The 25,670-nt window shown below is 42.7% G+C and overlaps 2 protein-coding genes across 7 annotated transcripts in view; both read left to right on the forward strand.

Annotated features, from left to right (window-relative positions):
- Positions 1–15,924, forward strand: part of ptpn4a (protein tyrosine phosphatase non-receptor type 4a) — a 106,876-nt gene extending 90,952 nt beyond the window's left edge. For all 4 annotated transcript variants that reach the window (XM_080786317.1, XM_080786319.1, XM_080786318.1 and 1 more), the window contains exons 21-27: positions 1,154–1,244; positions 2,186–2,247; positions 3,281–3,427; positions 4,095–4,223; positions 6,834–6,982; positions 8,250–8,385; positions 9,414–15,924. In XM_080786317.1, coding sequence (XP_080642443.1) covers positions 1,154–1,244; positions 2,186–2,247; positions 3,281–3,427; positions 4,095–4,223; positions 6,834–6,982; positions 8,250–8,385; positions 9,414–10,058 — 1,359 coding nt within the window. In that variant the 3' untranslated portion in view covers positions 10,059–15,924. The remainder of the gene's footprint in view (positions 1–1,153; positions 1,245–2,185; positions 2,248–3,280; positions 3,428–4,094; positions 4,224–6,833; positions 6,983–8,249; positions 8,386–9,413) is intronic.
- Positions 15,925–18,404: 2,480 nt separating this feature from the next.
- The window catches only part of epb41l5 (erythrocyte membrane protein band 4.1 like 5), a 66,116-nt gene continuing 58,850 nt past the window's right edge, over positions 18,405–25,670 (forward strand). For 2 of the 3 annotated variants that reach the window (XM_080785831.1, XM_080785833.1), the window contains exons 1-2: positions 18,405–18,552; positions 20,623–20,874. In XM_080785831.1, the coding sequence (XP_080641957.1) occupies positions 20,695–20,874 (180 nt within the window). In that variant the 5' untranslated portion in view covers positions 18,405–18,552; positions 20,623–20,694. The remainder of the gene's footprint in view (positions 18,553–20,622; positions 20,875–25,670) is intronic. The other variant, XM_080785832.1, reaches the window with a different exon arrangement.

The raw sequence follows: 25,670 nt of genomic DNA on the forward strand, positions 1-25,670 counted from the left end.
GGACATTATTAAGTAAATTCCAGACCTTTACTTAAGTAAAAACATGTGAGGACTTTTTCCCTTGCGTGTGTGCCTGCGTGCGTGTGTGCGTGAGACTGCGAGTTAGCAGCTTTTAGTGTTGAATTAGACATGTTCTCATAGAGCCCCCTTCCCCACCCCCAATACAAGCTGACTGCAAAAATAACCTTAATAATAGAGAAAATACATCATAAATTAACTGAAACCAGATCTAATCATTAAGGAAAGTGTATGCATATACTATGTGTACTATGTAAACTCTTCATTTCCATTTTCCAGCCATTCAGTTGCAAAATAATTTGGGGACCCCCCAAAATTATTTGGCGACCCCCCCCCCCTCCCGAGGGGTCGCGACCCACGGGTTGAGCGTCCCTGTCATAGAGGAAAGGCGATTTTCTAGGACACTGCATGCATTCTCAGACATACTCCTTTCACTTTGCTCATTGGAATATCTGAGCTTAACCACTTAAACCCCATAATATGGTTGAGCGGAGTCCCTCAGGGCTCTATGCTAGCGTCTTTTCTCTTTTCGGCTATTGTGGGACATGCTTTAGCTGAAAATAGCCGATCGACGAGCTCACAAACAACGCATCACAATGTTTTCAGAGAGTGCTTTCCACCCCCAATGCGGATGCTGGGGGACTGAGTGACTGTACGCACATGCATTCTCATAATACATGTGCACGCTCGCTTGTCCTTTCAAACAGAGACATCATTGGTGTTGGCGGGTTAAGACGACTCCCTCTCATGTTGCTTAAACATTCCAGTGTCGGTTTCAGTTAATCTCTTTGTTTGACTGATTCAAACTGCAGTTTGAATTTGTGAAGACTTATTTTATAGAATCAACCGAGAGAGAGGAGAGGGGGGTCAAATTACAGTATTGTAATAGAGATTTTAATACTAGGGATTTATTCATTCATTCATGAATTTTGAAACTGAATCGACCAGTCAGAGCATTTATGGTCTACTTCAATCACTTGCTTTATACTTGTTTTATACATTATACCATTTGAAATACTTCTTCGTTTACTATTATAAAGCGTGATGGTACACACTGAGGTCACGGTCATGCATTTGAGAATGAATCGAGGTTTAATCCATTTGCTTTTGTGCGTTTGTTTTTTTGCCCTCACAGCAACTGTATAGGAAGAGGCCGGGGATGACCATGCTGTGTGCCAAATTACCTCAGAACGTTTCCAAAAACCGCTACCGAGACATCTCTCCATGTATGTTCACACGTTTCTACTTTAACGTCCTTGTTTATAAGCCCTTTGGGCACTTAAAGCCAGATTTTTACTTACGGTAAATGTACAGTATGTGTCTCACTGCGCTCCGAGTCTTGAGTATTCATGCATGCTCTCTGCAACTTGGGCTGTCACGATTACATATTTAAGTTGACGATTAATTGTCACACAAATAATTGCGATTCAATTGTGTTTTTTGCATTGAACATTGGAACGAGAATTTGTATTTCCGTTTACCTTTTAGGCTTCGTAATCAAAAATTGCACCAGGTTGATCTGTCAAATAACTTAAATATACAAAGAAGACACTGACACATTTTTTTTTTCTTTCAAAAACAATTACAAAATAGCTGAAATAGTTGATCTACAAGTGCGAGTCACAAAGTGACTTTTTTTAACTTGTTTTATTCTCGTATAATAATGACATGCCAAAAATAGAGACGGCGGGTTGAAAGTGGTTAAAAATCAGGATGCATCGGCTGCATAATTGCAGATAACGATGTCGTCCAAATGTAATATAACTGTGTGTATAAATGTGCTCTAGAAATTGATGCTACTGCACTCTAACTTCATCACTGTACTGCACAGGCTAAAGGCCTATTCATACTCCAGTTTTAGGTGTAGAGTTGCCAACTTTTCGGTGGTCACCTCTTCACCAAAACGGTGGTTTTGATGGCATTGCTCATATTCCATCACCGTGCTCATATCTCCTAACCTGGGGAGAGCGGTGGTTTTCTCTTCATCGCAGCTCAGTGACGTAATGTTGTAGTGTTCTGGAGTATGACTACTGGAGTATGAATAGGCCTCAAGCCCTTAACACAGAGAAATGGCTGTATAGTTGTCCTGACAGCTCTCTCTCTCTCTCTCTCTCTCTCTCTCTCTCTCTCTCTCTCTCTCTCTCTCTCTCTCTCTCTCTCTTCCTAGATGATGCCACACGGGTCATTCTGAAAAGCACAGATGACTACATCAATGCAAATTACATCAATGTGAGTATCCCCTTTCATCTTCCTCTCCAACTCTTCTCCCACCCACTCTCTCTCTCTCGCTCTCTCTCTCTCTCTCTGCACACCCTCACAGAATCAATAGTGGTGTCAATACTTTCAGTGCAAACTTTAATGATTCACAACAAAACGCTGAAACGGATTAACTTGAATGAACACACCCATGCGCGCGCACACACACACACACACACCCACGCACCTAAAAGTTGTTTCGGAACTGGAATAAAAAAATTGCTGTTGGTTCCGTGAAAGGTTCCAAGAATCTAGAACGGAACCAGTTCTTGAACCAAAGTTATTTTGGTGGAGAAGGGCCCTGAGAGTCCACAAATGGAACCAAATGGACCCTTATTATGGCACTCATTGTAATTTGCCAGTATAGTATACGAACCCCCATTTCATACAAAAAATAATGACAATAATGTTCTCTGAGACCTCAGTGTTAATTTAACTCTTGAAACAAATGGTCATGGAACATATTATAATTGAAATGGCAGAGATGTTTTGCCTGGGTTTTAGCTCTTGACATCAGTATACGCCTGTAAGGCAAGGCAGTTGTATTTGTGTGGCACATTTCAAAAACAAGGCAATAGAGCGCCGAAGTCCTGACGTCAGTCGCTTATCCCCTGGTTCCAAGTGGTTCGTGGATGTTTTTCTCTTTGGAGAATAACATTGGGTCATCTTAAAATTGTCAGGGAGGTGTCTCTGCATCGTTTACGATAGTCAGTCAGCCATATTTGATACGGTCTGTTTCTAACTAACACTATGTGTGTGTGTGTGTGTGTGTGTGTGTGTGTGTGTGTGTGTGTGTGTGTGTGTGTGTGTGTGTGTGTGTGTGTGTGTGTGTGTGTGTGTGTGTGTGTGTGTGACTGTGTGTGACTGTGTGTGTGTGTGTGTGTGTGTGTGTGTGTGTGTGTGTGTGTATATATCGCGATTTATTGGCCCTTATTTCAGCTCTAATCAGCTTCCTTTGTTGTCCTCCTATCTCTCTCTCTCTCTCTCTCTCTCTCTCTCTCTGTAGATGGAGATCCCAGCCTCCAGCCTGATAAACCGCTACATAGCGTGCCAGGGTCCTCTGCCCCAGACGTGCCCTGACTTCTGGCAGATGACGTGGGAGCAGGGCTCCTCTATGGTGGTCATGTTGACCACGCAGGTGGAGAGGGGACGGGTATGTAGTGTAGTGTGACACTCAGTGGTATAATGCAACTAAGTATATTTACTTAAGTACTGTACTAAAGTACAATTTTTGGGTGTTACTTTATGTGAGTATTTCCAATTTCCAATACTTTTACTTCTACTCCACAACATCTCAGATCCAAATCTTGTACTTTTATTCCACTACAAGATTGGAGATTGCTAATATTATTAGAAAACATACAGTACCCACTTCAGCCCTATATACCTTTTTGGCAATTTGAAAATACGGCCAAATGCGACTCATAGTGAGCTTGTAGATCGGCTATTTTCAAAAGATTTTTGTCCACCACTGGTGACACTCACCTTAAAGCCCAAACCACAGCAATGATTAGCCATGCGACTCCTTGCGACAGATTGTTGGTTGGTGCTTTAACTGCACATATCACACACAAGCACCGAGGTGCGCCAAGCTGCAATCTCCAGATTTTGGCAACAAGGGTTGGGTAAGGGAAAAGCCGAAAGGGAAAGAATTAAGAAGTTTCTAAATGTAGGAAACTACACCTTATCCCTAAATTAGTTTAGGGATAAGGGTTAAGCCGGGGTGGCGCAAGATATAGCCTTATGTGCTAAACATTGGTAAGTGTGAGAGGATGTTGTCTGGTGTCAGTCTAATGATGTTGCCTGTGTGTTTCCTGTAGGTGAAGTGCCATCAGTACTGGCCAAACCCAGACAACAGCGCCACCTATGGGGGGTTTACAGTAACGTGCCACACTGAAGAGGGCAACTCTGCCTTTCTGGTCAGGGAGATGACCCTCACGCACACAGAGGTACATCTCTCTCCTCCCTGCACGCACGCGCGCACACCCGCACGCACACCCGCGCGCACACACACACACACACACACATCCAGGTATCCTACATTTATTACACTCATGTGTCTTGCGTATTTGTTTTGAAGACACAAACTTCCATCTACATTAAGAACATTACATCATGAGAGAGAGAGAGAGAGAGAGAGAGAGCACATGCAGCCCAGAGGAGGTGTGTTGCCATGGCGACTGGTGTGGGCTGTTCTTTTTCGGGCTCTCGCTGCTGCATGCGGGCCACGTATTATTGGGATATGGTTGCCACGACAACCCAACCACCGCAACCAGTCATTCATTCTCTCTCACACACACACACACACACACACGAGGCCGAGGAGAAAGGAGAAAGGGAGACGAAGGCAGGCGGACAGGAGGAGATAGAACAGGAGGTTGATACACACTGATATAGGGCTCTCACGATTATGCCATTTTACCTGACCATTTCATTGTGTTCATCGGTCGTTGAAACACTGGAATAAAGGTCCTGATGTCACTCGCTCGGATGTATGATTTCTCTCGAGAATAACAATGGGTCGTCAATCATCAAACAATCGTCTTATAATCATTGTAGTATATATTGTCGCGGAGGTGTATCTGTATCATTTATAACAGTCGGTCACTCATATTTGAGTCTGCTTCTAGCGAAAATGTAACATTAGCGGCAGTAACATTAGCGTTTTCTCGCAGTCAGTTGATTCTTCATATCCATATGAGTGAAACTGCCAGGATCATTTGTTAATTTTTGGAACACAGTTCTTATTTAATGCAATTAAAAAAAATAAAGTCTATGGGAATTCAGAAAGGAAGAAAATAAAAGTAAACCGGGTAGGATGTGAAATTACACCAGACTACGGCGCTCTATGACCAGCTTAGTGGCCGAGTGTTCGCCCTGGGACTGGGAGGTTGGGGTTCGATCCCTGGCCGGGTCATACCAAAGACGAAAAATGGGACCCAGTGCCACACGATTTGGGATCACACTGGAATGGTTGGAAGTTGGAACACGCCGCGCTGCTAGAGTGGAAACCACGCCCAGACCGTCTCCAATTGGCTGGCTGTTTCTAGAATGTATAATAATAACGTGCATTCCGTTATAACTGCTTTATGAATAAGAGTTTATATAGAGATAGATATTGATAGACATGGCCGCCATGTGTCGCTTTTTATTATTCTTTTTTACGCCAGTTTTTAAGTTAATTCATTTCAGTTCTCCCTCACTCTCTCCTGATCCCTCTCTCTTTGTGTGCACACGCGCACCTTAAAAAATATAATGAGACGAGTTGATATAAATATAAATGCATTCACAATAAGTATGCATCATCAAAGTGATTAGCCTTCATTCACAAAGATGATGAGCCTCCATTATTCACGTAAAATAATGAGATTGCAGAGATGATGGATTAGCCTCCATTCACACAATTGCACCTCCTCTTAATATATCCATGTTTCCTTTTCTACTTTATATCGTGTTCGTTATTTTGTATTAAAGTGCGAGAGAGAGAGAGACAGAGTGAGGGAGAAACGGAGTGAGGGAGAGGGAGAGGGAGAGAAAGAGAGAGGCGAATCGGAGAGGACATATACCCTCGGAGGATGGATGTCCTGGCTTTTACACGCCTTTGTCACAAGTCACTTTATACCAACTTGGCAATTTTTTTTAATGTACGCACATGCGCAAGAGAGGGCGAGAGAGAGAGAGAGAGAGGGGTACGCGCAGGAGTAGGGCCTTCGTCCTACTCCTCCCGCCCCCCCCCCCCCGCCCCCTCCAGGGGAGTGTTGGGCAGGAGGAGTAGGACGAAGGCCCTACTACCTCCCACATTTTTTTTAATAATAATAATAAAAAAGCGATACCAATATTTTCAGATATAAAACATGTATGCTTATATCGGCCGATATTATTCGGGAGGCCGATAATATTGAGGACCACTGATTTATTGGATGGACACTGTGGTCAATATAGTGGATAACCACTGTGGCTCTTACAGTGGCTAGTATAGTTGACTATAGATCTTTTTTAGGGACACAAGCCCCACATTCAGTTGTAATTGAAGATGACAGCGGTCGCGGCTGTGTTATCCTGAAGCCTGCGCTTCCTGACCTTTCCAAACGTATGGCTCTACAAGGAGCCAATTAGCATTCTCCTCTGCCTGTGTTGGTTGCCATGGAGCCACATGCGTTGCCATGGGGATGCAGAAGAAGAAACTTGTTTTTAGAGGAACGCACAAGGTTCTGAGTCACATGAAGCAGTGTGTGGGGCGCTAGCCCCTCCAATACATGGCTTTTGAAGATTATGTCATTTGGCAGCCATGTCTATGGGATTTTTAATGTCTTTAAAAATGGCTGTAGCATGATCAAGTATGACAAAAAAGGGCTTGTGGTTCCGTTTTTTCATGGTCGGCCCATGAGTCCATTTTAATGAGCCTGGGTCCCACAGGGTGCTTCTCAACTTCCTAAATTTGGTTCCCAGCCTCGGGGCTAATAATAATAATAGAAGCTCTGCTCAGAGTGTGTCGGGTCATTTCTATGTTGGTACATGGCACTTTAATGAGCTCTTTGTTTCCCATCCTGTGTGGTCAGAGCGAGGAGCAGCGCGAGCTGACGCAGATCCAGTACCTGGCCTGGCCGGACCACGGGGTTCCCGACGACTCCACCGACTTCTTGGACTTTGTGGCACTGGTGCGGATCAAACGGGCCGGCAGGGACCAGCCCATGGTGGTACACTGCAGGTGAGAGGGGGACTAAATGATGATGTACCCGTCGCTGTGCACCAGTGTCGCGTACAGAAAATATAGCATATTACAAGGTGCAGCAACCATGTGTACAGACTTGACACTCACTCAACACACGCGTGTGCAGTGCACGGACATTCATAATTGGAGGACAGGTATGCTTACCGAACATAGACAGTACACATACTCGTACAAATTTACGCACACACACACACACACACACACACACACACACACACACACACACACACACACACACACACACACAGAGGAATTGCATGCTCACAGTGCTCATAATGATGCACATCGTTAAAAATAGACTTACACATGCAATTATATAGGCGGACTGATAGACACACACACACACACACACATAAAATATACTGTGCCAACTTGGATGGTACTGTATGTACTATATCATCACTATCGGGTGGAAACCTCACATGTCCAAAACTGTGGTTTTTCGGGATTCAACATTTTAAACTGCAAAAGTGGCAGATCGACGAGTCGAAAACGCGCCGCTTTGCGCCGTGTTTGGGGCTTGTGGATTTGCTACTTCTGAAGTGTGTGACGCTGTAGTATGATCAAGTTGGGCGTTCATTCACGAAACCCGAAGATAAGAGGTTTCTGCCAGACAGCGACAATACTCTCCCCGTGCTCAGACACGGCACTCAAACATGTCCTGGCAGGTATTTGGAATATGTGCGTGCATTCGAGTGTGTTTCTATCGCTCAAGGACACAAGTGTTCAATGACACCAAATTCCTTCTCACCCCCAGGCGTCTTGCTGGTTATTATGTAGATTAGCCATTTGTGTCTTTACCCCTTTTTCTCCCCGATTTTGTCGTTATGCGTGCCCCTGCCTGGGGAGAGAACTGAGCTCATGCTCCCTTCAATGCATGAGGAGTGAGCAGGCTTCTTATCACCTATCAGACAGACAGACAGACAGACAGACAGACAGACAGACAGACAGGGGGGGGGGATTCCCTGGTAGGATGTAACGTGTGGAAGGAACACGTTATTCCAACCAGTTCCTTTCCCCTCCATCAGGCGACCCGGCTGACCAGGGGAAGTCAGTATAGAGACCAGGATTCCTGCATGTTTTGTTTTTCGTGAGGGTACCTATACCCCAGGGGAAACGGGGAGAACATGCAAACTACGATTCGAACCCACAAGCTCCGTGGTGGTGGGCACCGTGGCCGTGCCACGCGAGCGCCATCCAGCCTGTATAATTGACGTGTCGCGTGTCTCTGTTTTTGCGACAGTGCAGGGATCGGTCGGACGGGCGTGTTGATCACCATGGAGACGGCGCTGTGTCTGATGGAGTGCAGTCAGCCCGTGTATCCCCTGGACATCGTCCGGACCATGAGAGACCAGAGAGCCATGATGATCCAGACACCTGTACGTATACATTACACCAGTGGTTCCCAAACTTTTTCATGTCGAGGACCCCCAAATGGACACTAATTAGCCCACGGACCCCCGTTTTAAAAGATATGCCAGGGACCCCCATAAGAGAAGATCGGCTCTAGCAGTGATTCTCAACCCGTTCAATTTCAAGGACCCCCATGTTGACATGCGTATTAGTCTACAGACCCCCATTTAATGGTTCCATTTGTACACTCTCAGAGTTACAGACCCATAAGGGTCCATTTTGGTTCCAAACTATCAGTTACTGACCCATAAGGGTCCATTTTGGTTACAAACTATCATTTAGCTGGGGACCCCCTGGAACTCCCTCAAGGACCCCTGTGGGTCCCCGGACCCCACTTTTGGAACCACTGCATTACACCCGAGCATTTCATCGCATGGCGGTCGCCCCGAAAATAGCTGACACACAAGCTCTAGATTGGGCTGTTCTCTTTTCCACGGCGAGTGACAAACTCGCACAATGGATTATAAATCGGTGCAATACTGTTACTTTCCAGGATTTCAATTTAAATTAAAAAATCACAAAGTTAAAATATGGAGATACAGTATGAGATTTCAGCCCGACAGCAACGTAATATAAATATATATAATGTAAAATATGCATTATTGCGAACGCAGTGATTGCGAACGCAGTGAGCACTTACTATGAGACCTAGCAGATCATGTCTGTGTGTCTGTCTGTCTGTCCGTGTGTCTGTCCCGCTATCCAAATATGGAGTGTGTTGCATCAGCAATCACTCAGCTCCATATATGGGCACAAAAGGGGCCAGGTCCACTCAGCTCCATATATGGGCACAAAAGGGGCACCATATAAGGAGTCCCCAAAGCAGCTATTCGTCCAAAACCCAAATATGTACGAGCTGCGTTCGCTTCCCGCGTTTGCGCGTCTTACTCGTTGTCCTAAGCTTAACTTTGCTGTTATTTGGTCTTTCTTTCTTTCCCATCCTCTATCCTTCTCCCTCTCTCTTCACCCCCTCCTTCTCCCGTCTCTCCCTCAGAGTCAGTACCGCTTTGTGTGCGAGGCCATTCTGAAAGTTTACGAAGAGGGCTTGTTCAAAGCGCTGGCGGGCGGCCTCTACCAGCAGAGAGAGCGGGAGGAGAACGCGGAGCAGCCGAGGGAGCGACTGAAAGAAGCCAAGGAGTCGGAGGAGACGGGCGGGGGAGGCGATGCACTGGACGGAGCAGGAGGTTTGGTTGACGAGGAGGATGAGGATGATGATGATGATGAGGAGGTAGAGGTGCTGGACGTAGGAGAAGTGGTGGAGGACGACGATGAGGAAGAGGAGCTAGAGGAGGTGGAGGAACCCAGCGTGGCTAGTGCTACCAGCGTGGCTAGCACGCACAGCGCTACCAGCGTGGCTAGCACGCACAGTGCTACCAGCGTGGCTAGCGCCACCAGCGTGGCTAGCGCTCACAGCACTACCAGCGTGGCTAGCGCGCACAGCGCTACCAGCGTGCACAGCGCTACCAGCGTGGCTAGCGTGCACAGCGCTACCAGCGTTGCTAGCGTGCACAGCGCCACCAGCGCTACAAGCGTGGCTAGCGCCACCAGCGTAGCTAGCGCACACAGCGCCACCAGCATGGCTAGCGCGCACAGCGCCACCCTCGAGACCAGCTTGAACCCCGACCCTGACAAACCTTGACCTTTGACCATTTGGGGTCACCAGGATGCGTGGCCAGAGGAGAGAACAAAAGCACTGTTGCACTTTATGTTGACAAAAAAACAAACAAACAAAACAGAACAAAAAAAGACAGACAAACGTGAATATCTTGAACTAATATTAAAGGGGGAGAGAGAGAGAGAGAGAAAAAAAAAACAGAAATCCAGCTGTGTTACTAGGTACCGTTAGGGGACATTGTGTGTTCAGGGTAAACAAAAAAAAGGAAAAAGAACAGACGGTAAGAATTAAAGGAAAAGATAAAACTGAGAGAATAAAAAGTTGTGGAATTGCTGTAGTGCCATAAGTATAAAGGGGAAGGGCCGCCGATATGGATGGATACAAATATTTCTTTCTTTTTTCAAAATGGTCGCCCTCCCCCTTTTATGAACGAGTCTGCAAGACGGACATGCCTTTTTTTCTTTCTTTTCTTTTTTTTTTTTTTACTAAATGTCCTAGCTCATAAAGAGATATATTCCTTATATTTTGTTTTCCCTCAAAAAGAGTATTTATTGTGTTTTTTTAGTTGATGTCAAACTCTGTCCACTGAACAAAACAGAAAAAAAGTTGTATGTTTGTTAGTACGAGTCTAGCTTCACGCTTCCCTGATGAAATCTTAGCTAGTACAGTAGTGTGATTCCTCCTCCTCTTTGACTTCCTGATTTGTTTTGCTTTTATTGGAGAGAAAGAGAGAAAGAAGTGGTTTAATTTATTATTCTTTAGTTTATTTCTCAGCTTTCTTGTCTGTTTCTGACCTCAGATAGTTAATAGGCAATTGGAAGCACTTTGTGTCTCATCCTGTTCAATGCTGTGGCAAGGTGGGTTCACTATAAGCTGGTGCTTTGCTTGTGAGCGCGCACACTCTCACACACACACACACACACACACACACAACAAAGTAGCCATCTGTTGGCTCTATGCACACACGCCATTTTGGGAAGAACTTCCCTACTTCCTTCAGGTGTGACCGATGATACTAATGAAGGCTCTGTTCCATTCTGGTCAAACAGTCAGGGTGCTGCTATTGGCTCACTGGAAACACTCTGATATACCAGTGGGTCTCAAAGTGTCCTTGAGTGTGTTCCAAATGGCCCCGTACACGTCTGTAACTCTGTACAAATACACTCTGAGTTTTGAGGGTCCTTGAAATTTAAAACCTTTGAGAACCACAGTACACTAAATGTAACAGAGCCTTAATTAGTATAATTGGCAACACCTGTGAAGGAAGTAAGAAGAGTGTGCATAGAGCGCCTAAGTCCTGACATCACTCGCTCATCACCTGGTTCACGGAAGTAATTTCTCCATGGAGAATAACATGGGGTCATCTTAAAATCGTTTCATATAAGCGTTGTGGTCCAAAAATAAATAAGCTGTCTCCATCATACCCGAACGTCTGCTCTGTGACGCCGTGGAAGCTTCTGTGAAGCACTAGTCTTGCATTGCCAGACTGTTGCCTCTCGCAATAGTTGTCTGGCTACACGAGACAAGTGAAGCACCAACGTGGAAGCTTGCCCTCATTTTTGCAGATACACCCCATAGCCGGAAGAGGTGTCTACCTTTCTATGTCTTTGGTTAAAACCTGCAAGGCTTTTGTCTACCAATCACCTCAGTTTGAGCCAGCAGAGCCCAGCTACCCGTGGTGCGGTGCCACGTTGCCAACAAAATAATAAAGTCCCTGCTTGAAAGACAGAGTGTTGAAGCATTTTGAACTCTCAGCATCTGCTCATTGCTAACGGAAACAAAGAAAACACATTATTCGCTGTCAACACTATGTGAAACACTCTGCAGTATATCCTTTCCACTGAATGCCAGAACAAGAGGGCCTTGCTGTGAATAGCTATAGAGGCCCCCGGTGGACACACAGCCTTGCTGAGTTGCAGTCTTAAGCCATTTCGCTACGCCTCGCGACCATCGTGACCGATAAAGCTAAAAAATCTAGGGTCAGTAGTGCCATTCAGTTCTTTCTTTCCGAGTCAATCCACCCAATTCAGAAGAGAAATCAAACCAGCAATTCTCACACGCTTAATGATAAAATATTCTTTTCAGAAATGAAAATAATTCACTGGCAAAAGGGTGTTCCTCACTAAGTCTTTACTTTCAGGGAGAATCACCATTATGTATCGACAGTGAACTGCCCCCAACCTTGCTGAAGTGTGGAGAACCAAACTTAAGGCGATCCCTCGCCCACCCGCCCCAACTGACAGACCCAAACTGAATATTCTTTGAACATGCTGCCTGTGCGGCCAAGTCAATGAGTCACTGGCAAAATAAATGAAAGGTGTCCCTCCCTCTGTTTCAAATTCTTCGACGTAAACATATTGATTGCTATTGAAACAGGTGGAGAGGATCAAGCATCGCTGCTTTTTGTAAGCCTGTTTTCACGCATTCAATTAAACTCAGCAGAAATGCAGCAATTTGTCTTCTGAGATTCAGTGGGTTGCCGTGGGGTGGGGATTTGGTGGGGGAGGTTATTTTCTTTGAAACAACTCCTGTAAAAGAAATAACCAGCTGTTATCTGGTTCTCTCAGTGTCTGGGCTTCTGTCTGGGTTAAAAATGTAGGGAATCCAGGCCTGCCACACAAACGGAACATCAAACCAATAATCCTTTCCTTCTCGTTGATTCTAGTGGTACATCACCATTTTAATGTTCTCACATGGAGATGATAATGTGTTTGGTACTGATGCTGATTGACTAATGATTAACTCACCTTTTTAAAGATGATTACGGTAAAGATGAGATCATGTTTTGTTTTGTTTTGGGGAGGGGGGGTTCACATACAATCCATATTGGCTAAGCTGCTGTGCTAGTCATAGTGGTAGGGAATGAGATGCTGCTTGGTATAATTACAGGTGCTCTTCTCAGACCGCTTCGACACACCTCATTGACAATGCATTCTACTGTGTGTGTGTGTGTGTGTGTGTGTGTGTGTGTGTGTGTGTGTGTGCGTGCGTGTGCGTGTGTGTGTGTCTCTGTACAGTCTACCTGTATGCCCCTCCCAACCATAGCTCTCTCTCTCTCTGTCATTGCTAATACAATTAGTGAGCTCTGCGATTCAAGCCTTCTTGTTGGTTACTGGTAAGTGGAATGAGTGGTTGTGAGTAGAAGTGCCATAAAGTTAACATGCCGTGCTTTTGTGCAGGGACCCCCATAGGAAACTATTTGTGTCAAAATGGTACAGATATATTTTGATATTTTTCAAATAAAATAGATGTACAAGCACGCACGCAAAGTATAAAATATGGTTGAAGTGATTGTGATGCCCCCCTCCCCCCTACATTGTCCTATGTGTTGCTGGAGGACACATTTCAAGTGGAAAAACATGACATGGTGCGTTGCATCTTTCACTTGAAAATAAGTTGTTTTCTGCTGTCATATACGTATAAATGAGGCTCTCGGTTTTCTTTGAAACATAGACATCTGCGAAACAAATCAATCTATACTATATACCACCCTTTTTCCAGGTGCTGAATCATTGAGCACTGGCACACTGCTGTCTTCTGTTGTATACTTTCCCTGGGGCTTCATCAGTCATCTCAGGCGAGCCCACCCATTATTTTCTTCTGTTCATGCCCAAATGATGGATCTCACTCTGTTGGCTTCAGGACAGAAGATCCAGTATGGGCAGAAAGATTACTACACTTAACACTGCATCAAACAGCTGGACGTTCTGGTTGGGTGGGTGATTTCCGTCAACAATTAAAAACACATTGGGCCTCCTTCACAAAACCGTGTCCAATCTTGACACGATTAAATGTTTCGTTTTCGAGTTTGTTTCGTCATTCTTCCTGGGCGGTTTTGTTCATACAAAACGAACCCCATTAATTTTCCAGATTTTCGCGATTTTAGATACAAAACAAAACCCATTCATTTTCCAGATGTTCATGATTTTTTGTGGTGAATCATGACTATAAAACATTTTACTCCGTGTCAAGATACATTTGAATATTATTATATACTATGTATATTTAGTATACAATTCAGTATATCTTTTTTACACAGAATCAAATGTTGTATGGTCATGATTCAAGTATTTTCGGAAATCTCCATGGGGGAGAAAATGAACCCCAGAAACAAAATGTTTCAGTGCCCCCATAGCTGGTCCAAAACAAGACACCTGTTCAAACTTCAGACAACCATCAATCATAACGGGTGTCTTGTTTTGGACAAGCTATGGGGGCACTGAAACATTTTGTTAGTGAGGTATGGCACAACTTTTAAGTACCGATAACTTTTCATAGAAAATACGGATATTTAAAATAAGAGGATGCATACTGTAATTGGCCCCATAGAGGTGAGGAAGTTAACTGTTGTCTTAGTACAGAGTGTAACCAGGCTTTCCTCTTCTTGCACACAACCCTAAACTAATTCTGCAAATGCCTTCTAAATCAGTATTTCTCACTCAGATTATTATTTTTTTTCCAGATTTTTGAGAGGGACCCATTAACACTTGGACTCAAAAATCGCAGATGTACAAGCTTGCGGTGCGGCATGAAGTGGCGCGCTGTGAGCTTGTACATCTGCGATTTTTGAATAGCCAACGTTAAAATCTAAAATAAGACGGATGCTTTCTTCCCGGTTTTAATGGGATAATTGTGAACTATGCAAATGCTTCACACATGGCCACACATTAAATGTACAAATACGTGGGCTTCATCATTCGATACACACATCAAGGTTTTGCAAGTTTCATGAATCTGACATTTGTATTTAACTCAGATCAAGACTATAGTTAAACCTATAGTAGATGTTGAGTTTGTGAATGAGGCCCATTGCATCTAGCTGATGAAAACAAAACAAACAAAATGCTAAAACACAATCAAGTCCAAAGACACCACAGACACTTCCAGTCTGTTTTGATCTACAAGCTCACAACGTGCCACTTTGTGCCGCATTGTGAGCTTGTAGATCTGCTATTTTCACTATTTTGAGTCCGGGCAAACATCTAATTTCTTCTTTTTTTTTGGTCTTGAGCTAAAATGCTTGGGAACCATGACTGCCATAGGGGCTCCTCAGAGTTACTACAGAGGGGCTGCCAAATGTTTGTGTGATAGGATATTTCTTTTTTTTACATAACCATTTGAACCCTTTTTATCCCTATTCTGGAGGGAATATTCACAGAATAGCAGATCTACAATCTCACAATGCACATTGTGAGATTATAGATTAGCTATTTTCTGCTAAGAGATTTGGTGTAGAGGGCAGAAAAGAGCAGATCGACCCAAGTGCAGCGCCACGGTATTGAGGGTTTATGAATGAATTTCTAAAAATAGGCTAGACATTAACATGAGTCCAACATATTAGAAAATATTATGTGTAAACAAACATTCATTTACACAACTGATGATAGTGCTGTCAAACAAGTCTATGAAGCTTTCTATGAAAAAAATGTAATCGTTTACATTTTATACAATATGTAGTGGGGGTCCTTGCTTCATCTCTCTCATCTAGGGGGTCCTTGGCCTGGAACACATTGAAGACCCTTGCTTGGTCTCTGTTTAGGGTGCTGATCAGCGGTGGTTTGGAGATGACCTGTAACGGAGGAGGGAAGGGTTAGCCAAGTTTGTATTTTTGTAAAGATGAAACCGTTCTAACTGGGTTGGGAAAAGGACAGCACTTTGCAGAAGACTGTGTGGCAGATAGCGCTACTGAGAAACAAACAAACAAAAAGTCATTCTTTTTTTAATTTATCGTTTTTATTTTGATTTTAAAGACACCCGTAGGGAATGAGAAAAACAAGAAAATAACTCCTAACTACACAGTGCCACTTGTTATTTTGTGTAAATAATACTAGACCATGTAAATACAATGTTGTATATGAAAAAAAACTTTAAAATAAAAGGGAAAATCATTTGTGAGTTGAAACATTTCGTTTTTCATTTTGTTATATTTTGGTTTGTCATTTTTTCTATGTGACACGAATGGTGTGTATTTCAAAAATGCTATTTTGAGAAAATGTGTGTTTTATTTGAACCTTAATCCATAACAGCAAGTGTATATATATTGAAACAAAAATAATGAGAAATGTTTTACCGTATATGCCCTTGGTTGGTTAATCTCCTCTACCTTTGTCATAAAAAAAACCCTTTGTCTTCAGTTGCTTGTTCTTCTGGTATCATGGTTTTACAATGCTTTGGACATGTCTATAAGCTTGATTGTGACCAATTAAAGCTTGTCTGTCAAAGCATGAAGATGTGGCTTCAGATCACCTTGCTTTGCCATACTGTAAAAGTGAGGTCTGGCAATGGAGTGATGTACAGTGAGGAGACCGACATTAGCTTGATACTAGCTTGATGCCACACTGTGGATCCAAAGGCAAATCACAGAAACATTAATCATTTTGGAGGAATTACTAGACTGTATGCACTGTTATGGCAGAATGAAACCACAAACCAAGCTTTGCTGTGCCAAATTAACCAGTAGCGTGCAAAAATCATGTTTGGCTTGTGAGAAAACATGGAAATTATTCAAACAAGAATATCACCTTTTATAAATGTAATGTGTCTCAAAAGTGCTTCTATTAACCTTTGCTCATGTAGGTTAATTGAATAAACGAGCATTTTATTTTTTCTTCAATATCAACTCAATGTAATAATTAGAATATATTTTTTTTAATTTATATCTAATATTGGTCTTTATAACCCTTTTCAACCTATCTTTGTATAATTGGTCCTCACTGATGTTCATGATTAAATGCCACCATTGTTTTCTACTACTCTCATAGGCGGGCTGTGGCACTGGGCAGTTCAGAAACCCATCCACCCATTCCTGAAAAGTTGCAATGTGATAATGGAAGTCCTCATTCTTACGAATACAAATCTAAATCTAAAAATATATATATATATAATCTGCCTAACAATGGCACTGGTGGACGTTTTTTTTAACTGCCCACAGCCCTCCTATGAGGCACAGGCCACAGAGTAGAAAATAATTGTTGGATTTTATCATGAACATTAGTGAGGACCAATTAAATGAAGCTATAGGTTGAAAAGTGGTCCTTTAACACTGGATTATACTTCAGGGTACAATGGTGGCGTACATAAATAGTGACAATAGGTCATGTACAAGCTCTCAACATCGCACCAGGACACATGAGTTTGTACTGCTATCTAGTTTGTAATTGTCCATTAATAGTAACATAGATATATAATCTATGTATAGATTATTATTTGTAGGCCTAGATATAGCATATAGGGCTCCAACAAATTATTTAACGGGTGTAAATATGTATGATAAAACATATTTTTGAAAGTTACCTTGATGGGCTGTTAATCTAGTATATCAGTTTCTAAAATGTCTGGGTTGTATTTCTTCTTGTGGTTAAATTAAACTTAGAGCTGCAGGCAACACTTCTAGTTTAACATGCTGTCCAAAAGATCTACTGGTACCCTGTCTTTCTTTTGCAAGCCTAATACATTTGAACATTTACTCTAAAGTTTCCTCTGACTTCAGCGATAATTAACATTGTATACAGCTGCCTAAACACAACACATTGGATAATACCAGAGGGAATGCTTCCAAACATTGGGCAAATTGAAGGTTTTTTAATAATGAAAAACATATACAACAGTATTATAACACATATAGTATAGCCTATCATTGGTTTATCACAATCCCTGTATAAATAATTCATATTTATACAGTTGATGATCAGTCAAATATGCCTAGTATATTGGATAATATTTGTAAGGGTGTGCTCTGGAGAAAGCTCCGCTTTAAGATTTTGCCCATAAAATATACAGTAGACACACACACACACACACACACACACACACAGCTATAACTGTGTCAAAGGGCGTTTTGTGTTTGGTCTTTGTCACTTTTGGTTATTTCCAAGTTTATCAGAAATATCTCATGCATGCACCTGCCCATGGGTGAAATGGTAACAAGACAGCGCTGTTCCCAAACTACCCAGAGGGTGGTGCTGTTGTAAAATGAAGGTGAAAACTATTGTTTAGTTTAGATAATAATAATAAAAAGGTTACATTTTAGACGTACACATACACGCACACGCACACGCACACACACACACACACACACACGCACACACACACACACACACACACACACGCACACACGCACACACACACACACACACACACACACACACACACACACACACACACACACACAATGTGTGGTTTCAACTTTATTATTATGATTACATTTATTTATGTTTTTATTGTAGAATGTGCGTTTAGAAGTAATGTGTGAGCAATAAAGTTACGTTACACAGGCCTTTAAAAAATACTGATGAAGTTTTCCTAGGGATTTATACTGACGTCACTTCCGGAGGGGGGAATCATCTTGCCTCCCAGTTTTTTGTTGGGAGTTGAGGTGAAAATTATCCCGTAGACAGAGAAGGAAACACAACGAATTAATTCACCATGGAACTATGAACCAAAACCAAATAGTTTACTAAAAACCTGGACGATGAAATCGGACGTAATCTCCCTGTGAATCCCTGCCAGTCTCTTGTAGGTATGTTTATCTTTGTATAAGGAGTTTACTGTGGATCTACAAGTGTCGGTCGGTCGGAGCAGCAAGTGTTGTTCCCTGAGCAGTGTTGCCAGGTCTGTTTATTATAAGCGACCTTTTGGCATTATTCTTCTGTGTAGCTTACAGTAAATATTGGTAGTTGCTTTTTTTGGCCTTGTTTCTGAAGTGTAGTTGCTTTTTTGGGCTTGTTTTCTAAAGTGTAGTTGCTTTTTTGGGCTTGTTTCCTAATGTGTAGTTTAGTTGATTATTTGGATACATGCACAGGGAAAATGTTTAAAAATTATTTCATATTATTTTCAATAGTTTTATTTTTATAGCAGATCTGCTATTTTCAAATCGCCGATGACGTAAGTTTGAAAGGTCTCATCACTCATGAAATCTAGTAGTCACTTTTTGGGGCTTGTTTTCCTCGAACCGGTTGCTTGTTTCTCTCACAAAAAGCCTATGGCAACATTGCTCCCCATCAGCATCACAGAAGCTGCTGCTAGCCTCCAAGCTAAAGGGAGCATTTGTTTGATCACACTTTAAAGACACAATTGTATAAAACATTGGGTCCAAACAATAGTCGAAAACCATGAATAAAAACGTTGAACGGTCAATTCAATACACGACACACAAACGACAACCCTACATATAATGTACCTCTAATAGTAGTACTAGGAAACGTTCCCGTGCAGGTGCAGCATAACGTGCGCATTCATACTTATTAACTAAGCTGTTGCTTTTTACTGCGCTGCTGCTGCTCAACCATCCAGTTCTATTCTGTAACAACTTAACAACGTCTACGGTATATTACATACGTTTTAATTCTCCACCCCCTTATCCTATATACTAAAAGCTAAGTTTCATACGGGTTGTAAACGTTATTGGCTATTGTTCACGAAGCAGTATACATCTAAAGCGTTGTATTAACAGCCTATAAATCCAACATATGGCAGCGTTTGTAGCTTGCTAACAGCCCCCTAGACTGTAGTATTACACAAGAATGGATGGAATGCTAGATACATTGTAATGAAGACAGGAGGGTACATAAGCTAGGTGAACATGTTAGTGAGGCGTAATAATGGTACTATAAAGTTATAATAACAGTTTATTTTCCCCAACATTGGAACCTTTCTTTGCTTTGCTTATTTTGTTTTAAGTTTAATTTCACCCAAAATTAAAAAATAAACAATTTAAAATAAATAGTGTGAGGTGAGGTTGACTGTAGATGTTCGAGTTAAACTTGTTGCACTTGCTTGCTAATACTACAGTTATTTTCGAACACATAAATGAATCTCCTATACATTCACACATCATCTTGCTAGTTTGTAGACAGCAGTTATTAATTTACTCCACCATTGGCACCCTCTCCATGCGTGTGTCTCGCACGCATGCACGGACACACACACACACACACACACACACACACACACACACACACACACACACACACATTTTCATTGATATTTTTATTCAGGAGGGACAATATTGATTGGTCACACTCACATGTGAACGGCAGCATTTTGCAGTAACATATCTAAAAGGATAACACGCCGAACCGATCTACAAGCTCATAGCATGGCACAAAGTGACATACACTAGTCCTTACTCCTTACCTGTTCAAAATGCCACAGACGAAAAACACAAAGTCCACACTATTGATCCATAATGTATAAAAATAACAATAATTTCGTGGAGGGGTCAGAATGAAATTTGGACTTAGACAGTTTTTCGTCTGTGGTACTCTAATGATGTACAGCGTGGGTAATGTGATTTAATAGATCATATTATCGATCTACCCATTAGAAGTTAAATGAATTCAGTAACAAATTTAATTAACATTATTATGTTTAATTGAAAAAAGGGCTTTGTTAAGACCTCCATAATGTAATGAACAATGTGTGTGGAGAGGCGTTGCTGCAGGCAGCGAGGAGTAGCGACAGTGTTTCGTACAGACATTCATTCAGACAGACAGATGGACATTATATGCTAGCTTATTATGCGAATATGTTTGTGCACACATAAACCTACTCTGTGTATTTTCACACCTGCTTTCTCTCTCTCCCACAGGTACAGTAGCGTGACCCGACCCCCACCACCTTCCCCCTTGTCCCTCGTTCCTCCAGCGCCTCCTCCTCCACCATGCTGAGTTTCCTGCGCAGGACGCTGGGACGGCGCTCCATCAGGAAGCATGCAGAGAAGGCGCGCCTGCGCGAGGCCCAGCGAGCCACCACCCACATCCCCGCTGCCGGCGACGCCATCTCCGTCATCACCTGCCGTGTGTCCCTGCTGGACGGCACGGACGTCAGCGTGGACCTGCCGGTAAGAGAGTCCAAAAGGAGACGAAAAGAATACCGCTTTGATTTGAGACCGTGAGGACGTATTCCCTAGCCTGGCTCTAGCCCTGATTAAAAAAAAAGTCCTGGCGATTCAGGTCTGGTCTGCGGCGGTATCGGTCTCGATCGAAATTCTGATCGCGGCAGCTGATTGGCCATCAGGCATCAGCCCTGTCACTCGACAGCGTCAAACAACAAACATGGCTGCCCCCAGTGCGGTGACTCACGACCGTATCAATCTGGCTATTAAATCGACCTATGATAAATAGTTTCTTTACAGAAACGACAGGTTTTATAAACATCATCATCCGACATATTTTACCGCTTCTGTTTACATGCTAGTAGCGCTCTGTTGACTGTTTGGTTAGCAACCGGTTTAGCCAGAGCCATCTAATAGAAGAGTTGAGATATTGAGGGGGCAGAAAACAGCACCGTCACGTGGTTCATTTACTCGCACGAGCCCTTAGACCCCAATGCATTCCGTAAACTTCCGGTTGTCCCTATTTGAAGCCTTCAAATAGGGACAAACCAATAGAAGTCTATGTAGAAGAGACGCCATTGGACTGGCCCCATGAAGTGAACGGAGTTTGCGTAACTCTGTCTATACTCTATCGCTCTGGCCATAGCCACATGATTGACAACGATGTCATCTGCTTTCCTACTATTCTGATTGATTGATAAGAACCAATGGCCGAAGACTGCCGCTTTGACAACGGCCATTCCAGAAACCTCTGCCGTGGGGAGGGCTTTCAGTCTGAATAATGAAGTGAAGCAAACTGAGTGTCAGGCTACGTATTCCCAGCAAAACCAAACAAAGAAAATTAGAGGGACATCTTGGTGGGCTGAGCACTGAATGTGAACAGATTTATGATGATAAGAGTGCCCCTCACTTCACATGGGTGTGATCTTTTTCTTCTTATCTGGTTGATTCAAGTTATGATGTGTCTGAGTACGCTGTGGCTCAATACAAGTGGGGCATTGGTGGGAGCTGGTTTGTCAGTAGTTATCCAAATCTGGAATCTCATTCAGTATTGCATTTTTGCCTGGGGGCTTGTGTAGAAGCAGAAACTCTTTTTGGTCCTCCCCTTTCGTAGTCCACTTTCTCCAGGCTGCTTCTGTTTGTTCCTACTAACAACAGTACGTATGTACAGATTCTGCTGTTGGCTGAATCTGTTTTCCGTGCCGGGGGTTGGGGGGTTTCGTGCCAGGGACCACCAGAAGAGATGGTTTGTGTTAAAAGTAATTCAAAGGGATTAAAACGTTTCCAAACATTTTCGATTTTTTTCTCCCAAAAATCTAAAAAACAGATGCAGCTACAACCTCACAGCGTGGCACAAAATTACATTGTGAGTTTGTAGATCTGCTATTCTTGAATAGCTACCGTATAAATGGATAAAGTTGTTGAAATGTTCGTGATGCTACATTAACTACTTTTCCAGGGGGAACCCTACCCCCCCCCCAACAACCCCTGGGGGTACTGGGACCCCACTTATTAGATAATCACTGGTCTACATTACAGGCCGTCTGTTTAAGAATGAACCATTGTTTTTTTAAGATCTCAGACTCTGATTCCATCTGGTTTGGTACTAAATTAGTGGAAATGGCTGGAGAGGTTTGGGAATGTAACCTCTTGTCCTTACCTATCAACGTTTGTATATCAAGGATACCAAAACAAGGCACGGGTGGGCTAACAATGTCGCAACGTGGAAACCATCCACTGAGTTGTAATGTTTGAACACAGTTACCGTTAGCTGTTTATTACAGTTTGGGCTACATTTTTCTCCTGACTGTCTGCTGGTTCCTGTCAGTTGGGCTTAACCCATTAGAGCGTCTGTAGGAGCGCTAGCCCCTCCAATGCATGTCTTTTGAAGATTTTGTCATATTGCAGCATGTTCTTTTTAGAGCACTTCTGATGTAAATCGTTTGCCAACCAAGTCTATGGACTTTGAGGATATTACAATGTTAGTTTAGATCACTTTAGAGAGCTATAAGCATCAATTAGGGCACTAATTAATGACATAAGACGCCATGTGGCCGATATAAAGATACAGATAAGTGTTTTTTTATTTTAAAAACTTTAACCACTATGTTATACAAAATAGTGTGTAACATAAGCCCTGTTCAGACATATTCAAGATTTGCAGGCGTTGCGTCTGCATATTTGATTTTGAAACCTACAACATAGCAGGCAAAGTCTTTGCGGAAAGCGAGTGTGGATACCGTGATGATATTGCTTGGCTACCTTATGTTCCCACAGGGACCCTTAGGTCCTCTGACCAGCTTCTCCTGGTGGTGCCTAAAACCAGGCTGAAGCTCAGAGGGACCCGGGCTTTTGCAGTGGCAGCTCCCAAGCTCTGGAATGAGCTGCCTCTGCACATAAGACAAGCCCCCACCCTTCAGGTTTTTAAATCACGCCTCAAGACGTATCTTTATTCTTTGGCATTTCCAAGCATAGTATGAGCTGTTTTTTATGTTAAAAGTGAAAGTTGAATGTTGTTTGTTTTTAAATTAAGTTGTGATTTTTATTATTTTATTGTAAAGCACTTTGGTACAACTTTGTTGTTATTTAAATGTGCTATATAAATAAAGATGGTATGGTATGGTATGGTATGGTATGGTATGAATCTGGCAGCTGAGGGATACAATAATTCAGGTGATAAAGACAGTCGGGTTATGTTTTAAAATGTTTCATTCTTTCTATTACAATGCATCGTTCTCTGCTTCTCTCTCTCTCTCTCTCTCTCTCTCGCGCAATACAGAAGTGTGTGTGTGTGTGTGTGTGTGTGTGTGTGTGTGTGTGTGTGTGGACGAGTGCTGTTGATCAGCCGTAATTCCATGATCCTCTGCGAATGCCACCTGATCACATGACTGTGACCGTCACGTGACCTGATTGTCACACTGTCCAGTCAACAGAGTGTCGTCATGGTTACACCCGTCCCCCTCTTCCTCCTTTCATGTTGTTTGTCTCCTTTATCTCCTCTGCTTGGTCTTTCCTCACTTATGTACAGCATATCTATTGTATGTGTATGTGAATTTTTTCTTTCACAACTTTTCAATATTAGCAGATGTGCACATGATATAAGTAACATATAGCTGGATGAAGTGGTTAAAATGATGGTGATTCTACAGTACATTAACTATTTTAGCTGGGGGACCCCTGGAATCCCACCCAAGGACTCGTATGACTCTATGTATGTATACCGCTGGGTCCTACAGTATGTATCTTCTCTCTCTCTCTCTCTCTCTCTCTCTCTCTCTCTCTCTCTCTCTCTACTAGAAAATAATCGACCCACCTTTACATACATAGTATTGTGTGTGTGTGTGTCTATCAAAGATATGGCTGGTTTTGGAATTCAACTGGCATTCCGGCTGTCAAGCGTGCCTCATTCCAGTGAGCCAGTTTGCTGCTGGTATTTTTTCTCTTGTTCTAAATCTAACATTCTTTGAGGCAGAAACCTCTATGCTGCATGCTGCGCAGCGAAAATAGCCTATATATTGTACAAGCTCTTGATGCGTCGCAGACTAAGCTACTTTCGGTTATTATGTTTGAAAGATTGCAGCATTTGAAGTGGTCAAACTAGCAATATGTTCAGATAAGCATCTTCCGTAAAACCCTAATGATCTTGGATACCGTATGTCATAAAAGCAAAGGTTTAAACTTAAAGCCTCAGTCAGTGATTTCTTCACCTGGTTGGCAGTATGTAACGGCATGATGACTAGTAAAAACATTTTACATTTTACATAATATTGTTTTCATTGTTTAGGAAACAGAGCTACCGTAGTGTGGGGGAGGTTTCACAAATCACATTTATTTTACTTTAATCCATACTATCGCCATATTTTAACTTGTTTGTGTTCATAATTTAACACCCTACGTGATCATACTACAGCGTCACACAAAAGTAGCAGATCCGCAAACGCAGTGCAAAGCAATGTGTTCTGAGCTTATACATTTGCTGCCTCTGAATTTGAATCCTGAAACGTAACAGTTTTTGACATAATGGTTTCCACCACCTGACAGTATATCAACAAATAAAATAAAAAACTGCAGTTTTTGCAAAATCGATAATTGCCCATCATAAGCACAGCGAACCCTTGCCACCATTCACTCCCCATTGTAATGACCCGCCGTTTCATTTCCGGGTTATCAGTGAGCGCATACCCCTTAGCTCTCGCCAGAAAGGGTTACATGTCCAGAGCGATGCGAGACAAAGTCACAAATGATTTACGATCATCGGGATGCACGTCGGCTAACCAGGGACAGCGCTCGAAGCTTTAGAGATACAGGGCTTTGAAAATCTTGCTTGGATTTGGAGCTGGATGTAAAAAAATCCCATAGCTGGTGGGGACGGAGGAGCTCCATAGCAACCGAAGCAATGCTAGAAGGTAAATTGACGGTCCCCGCATTCATATATGGATTATACCGGGGGGGTATGAACATGTTTGTGGATGGCTGATGCTGTACCCTAGCCTAGGGGGTATACGATTATAATCGTAGATAGCACAGAAATAATTAACTGCACTCTGCACAAACCCACAGAAAAGGTTTTTCTTATTTGTTTGCATTGGTTTATTTTCTAGATTACAGTAGAGTACTGTATGTCTAAAAAAGTATTAAACGCCCAAGAAGCATACATTTCAGTTTGTCTACACTCTCCAGTCTTTGAGGCCGTTCCAGGCGTAAGACATGTTAGACTGGAAACGTTTAAATACACATATTCTCTTCTGCCGGGCCCTGGCACAAACCATTTTTAGATTGTGGTCCATGACCAAATACATATC

The sequence above is a fragment of the Protomyctophum bolini genome, assembly GCF_963924005.1.
Source record: "Protomyctophum bolini genome assembly, chromosome: 16".
Lineage (NCBI taxonomy): Eukaryota > Metazoa > Chordata > Actinopteri > Myctophiformes > Myctophidae > Protomyctophum > Protomyctophum bolini.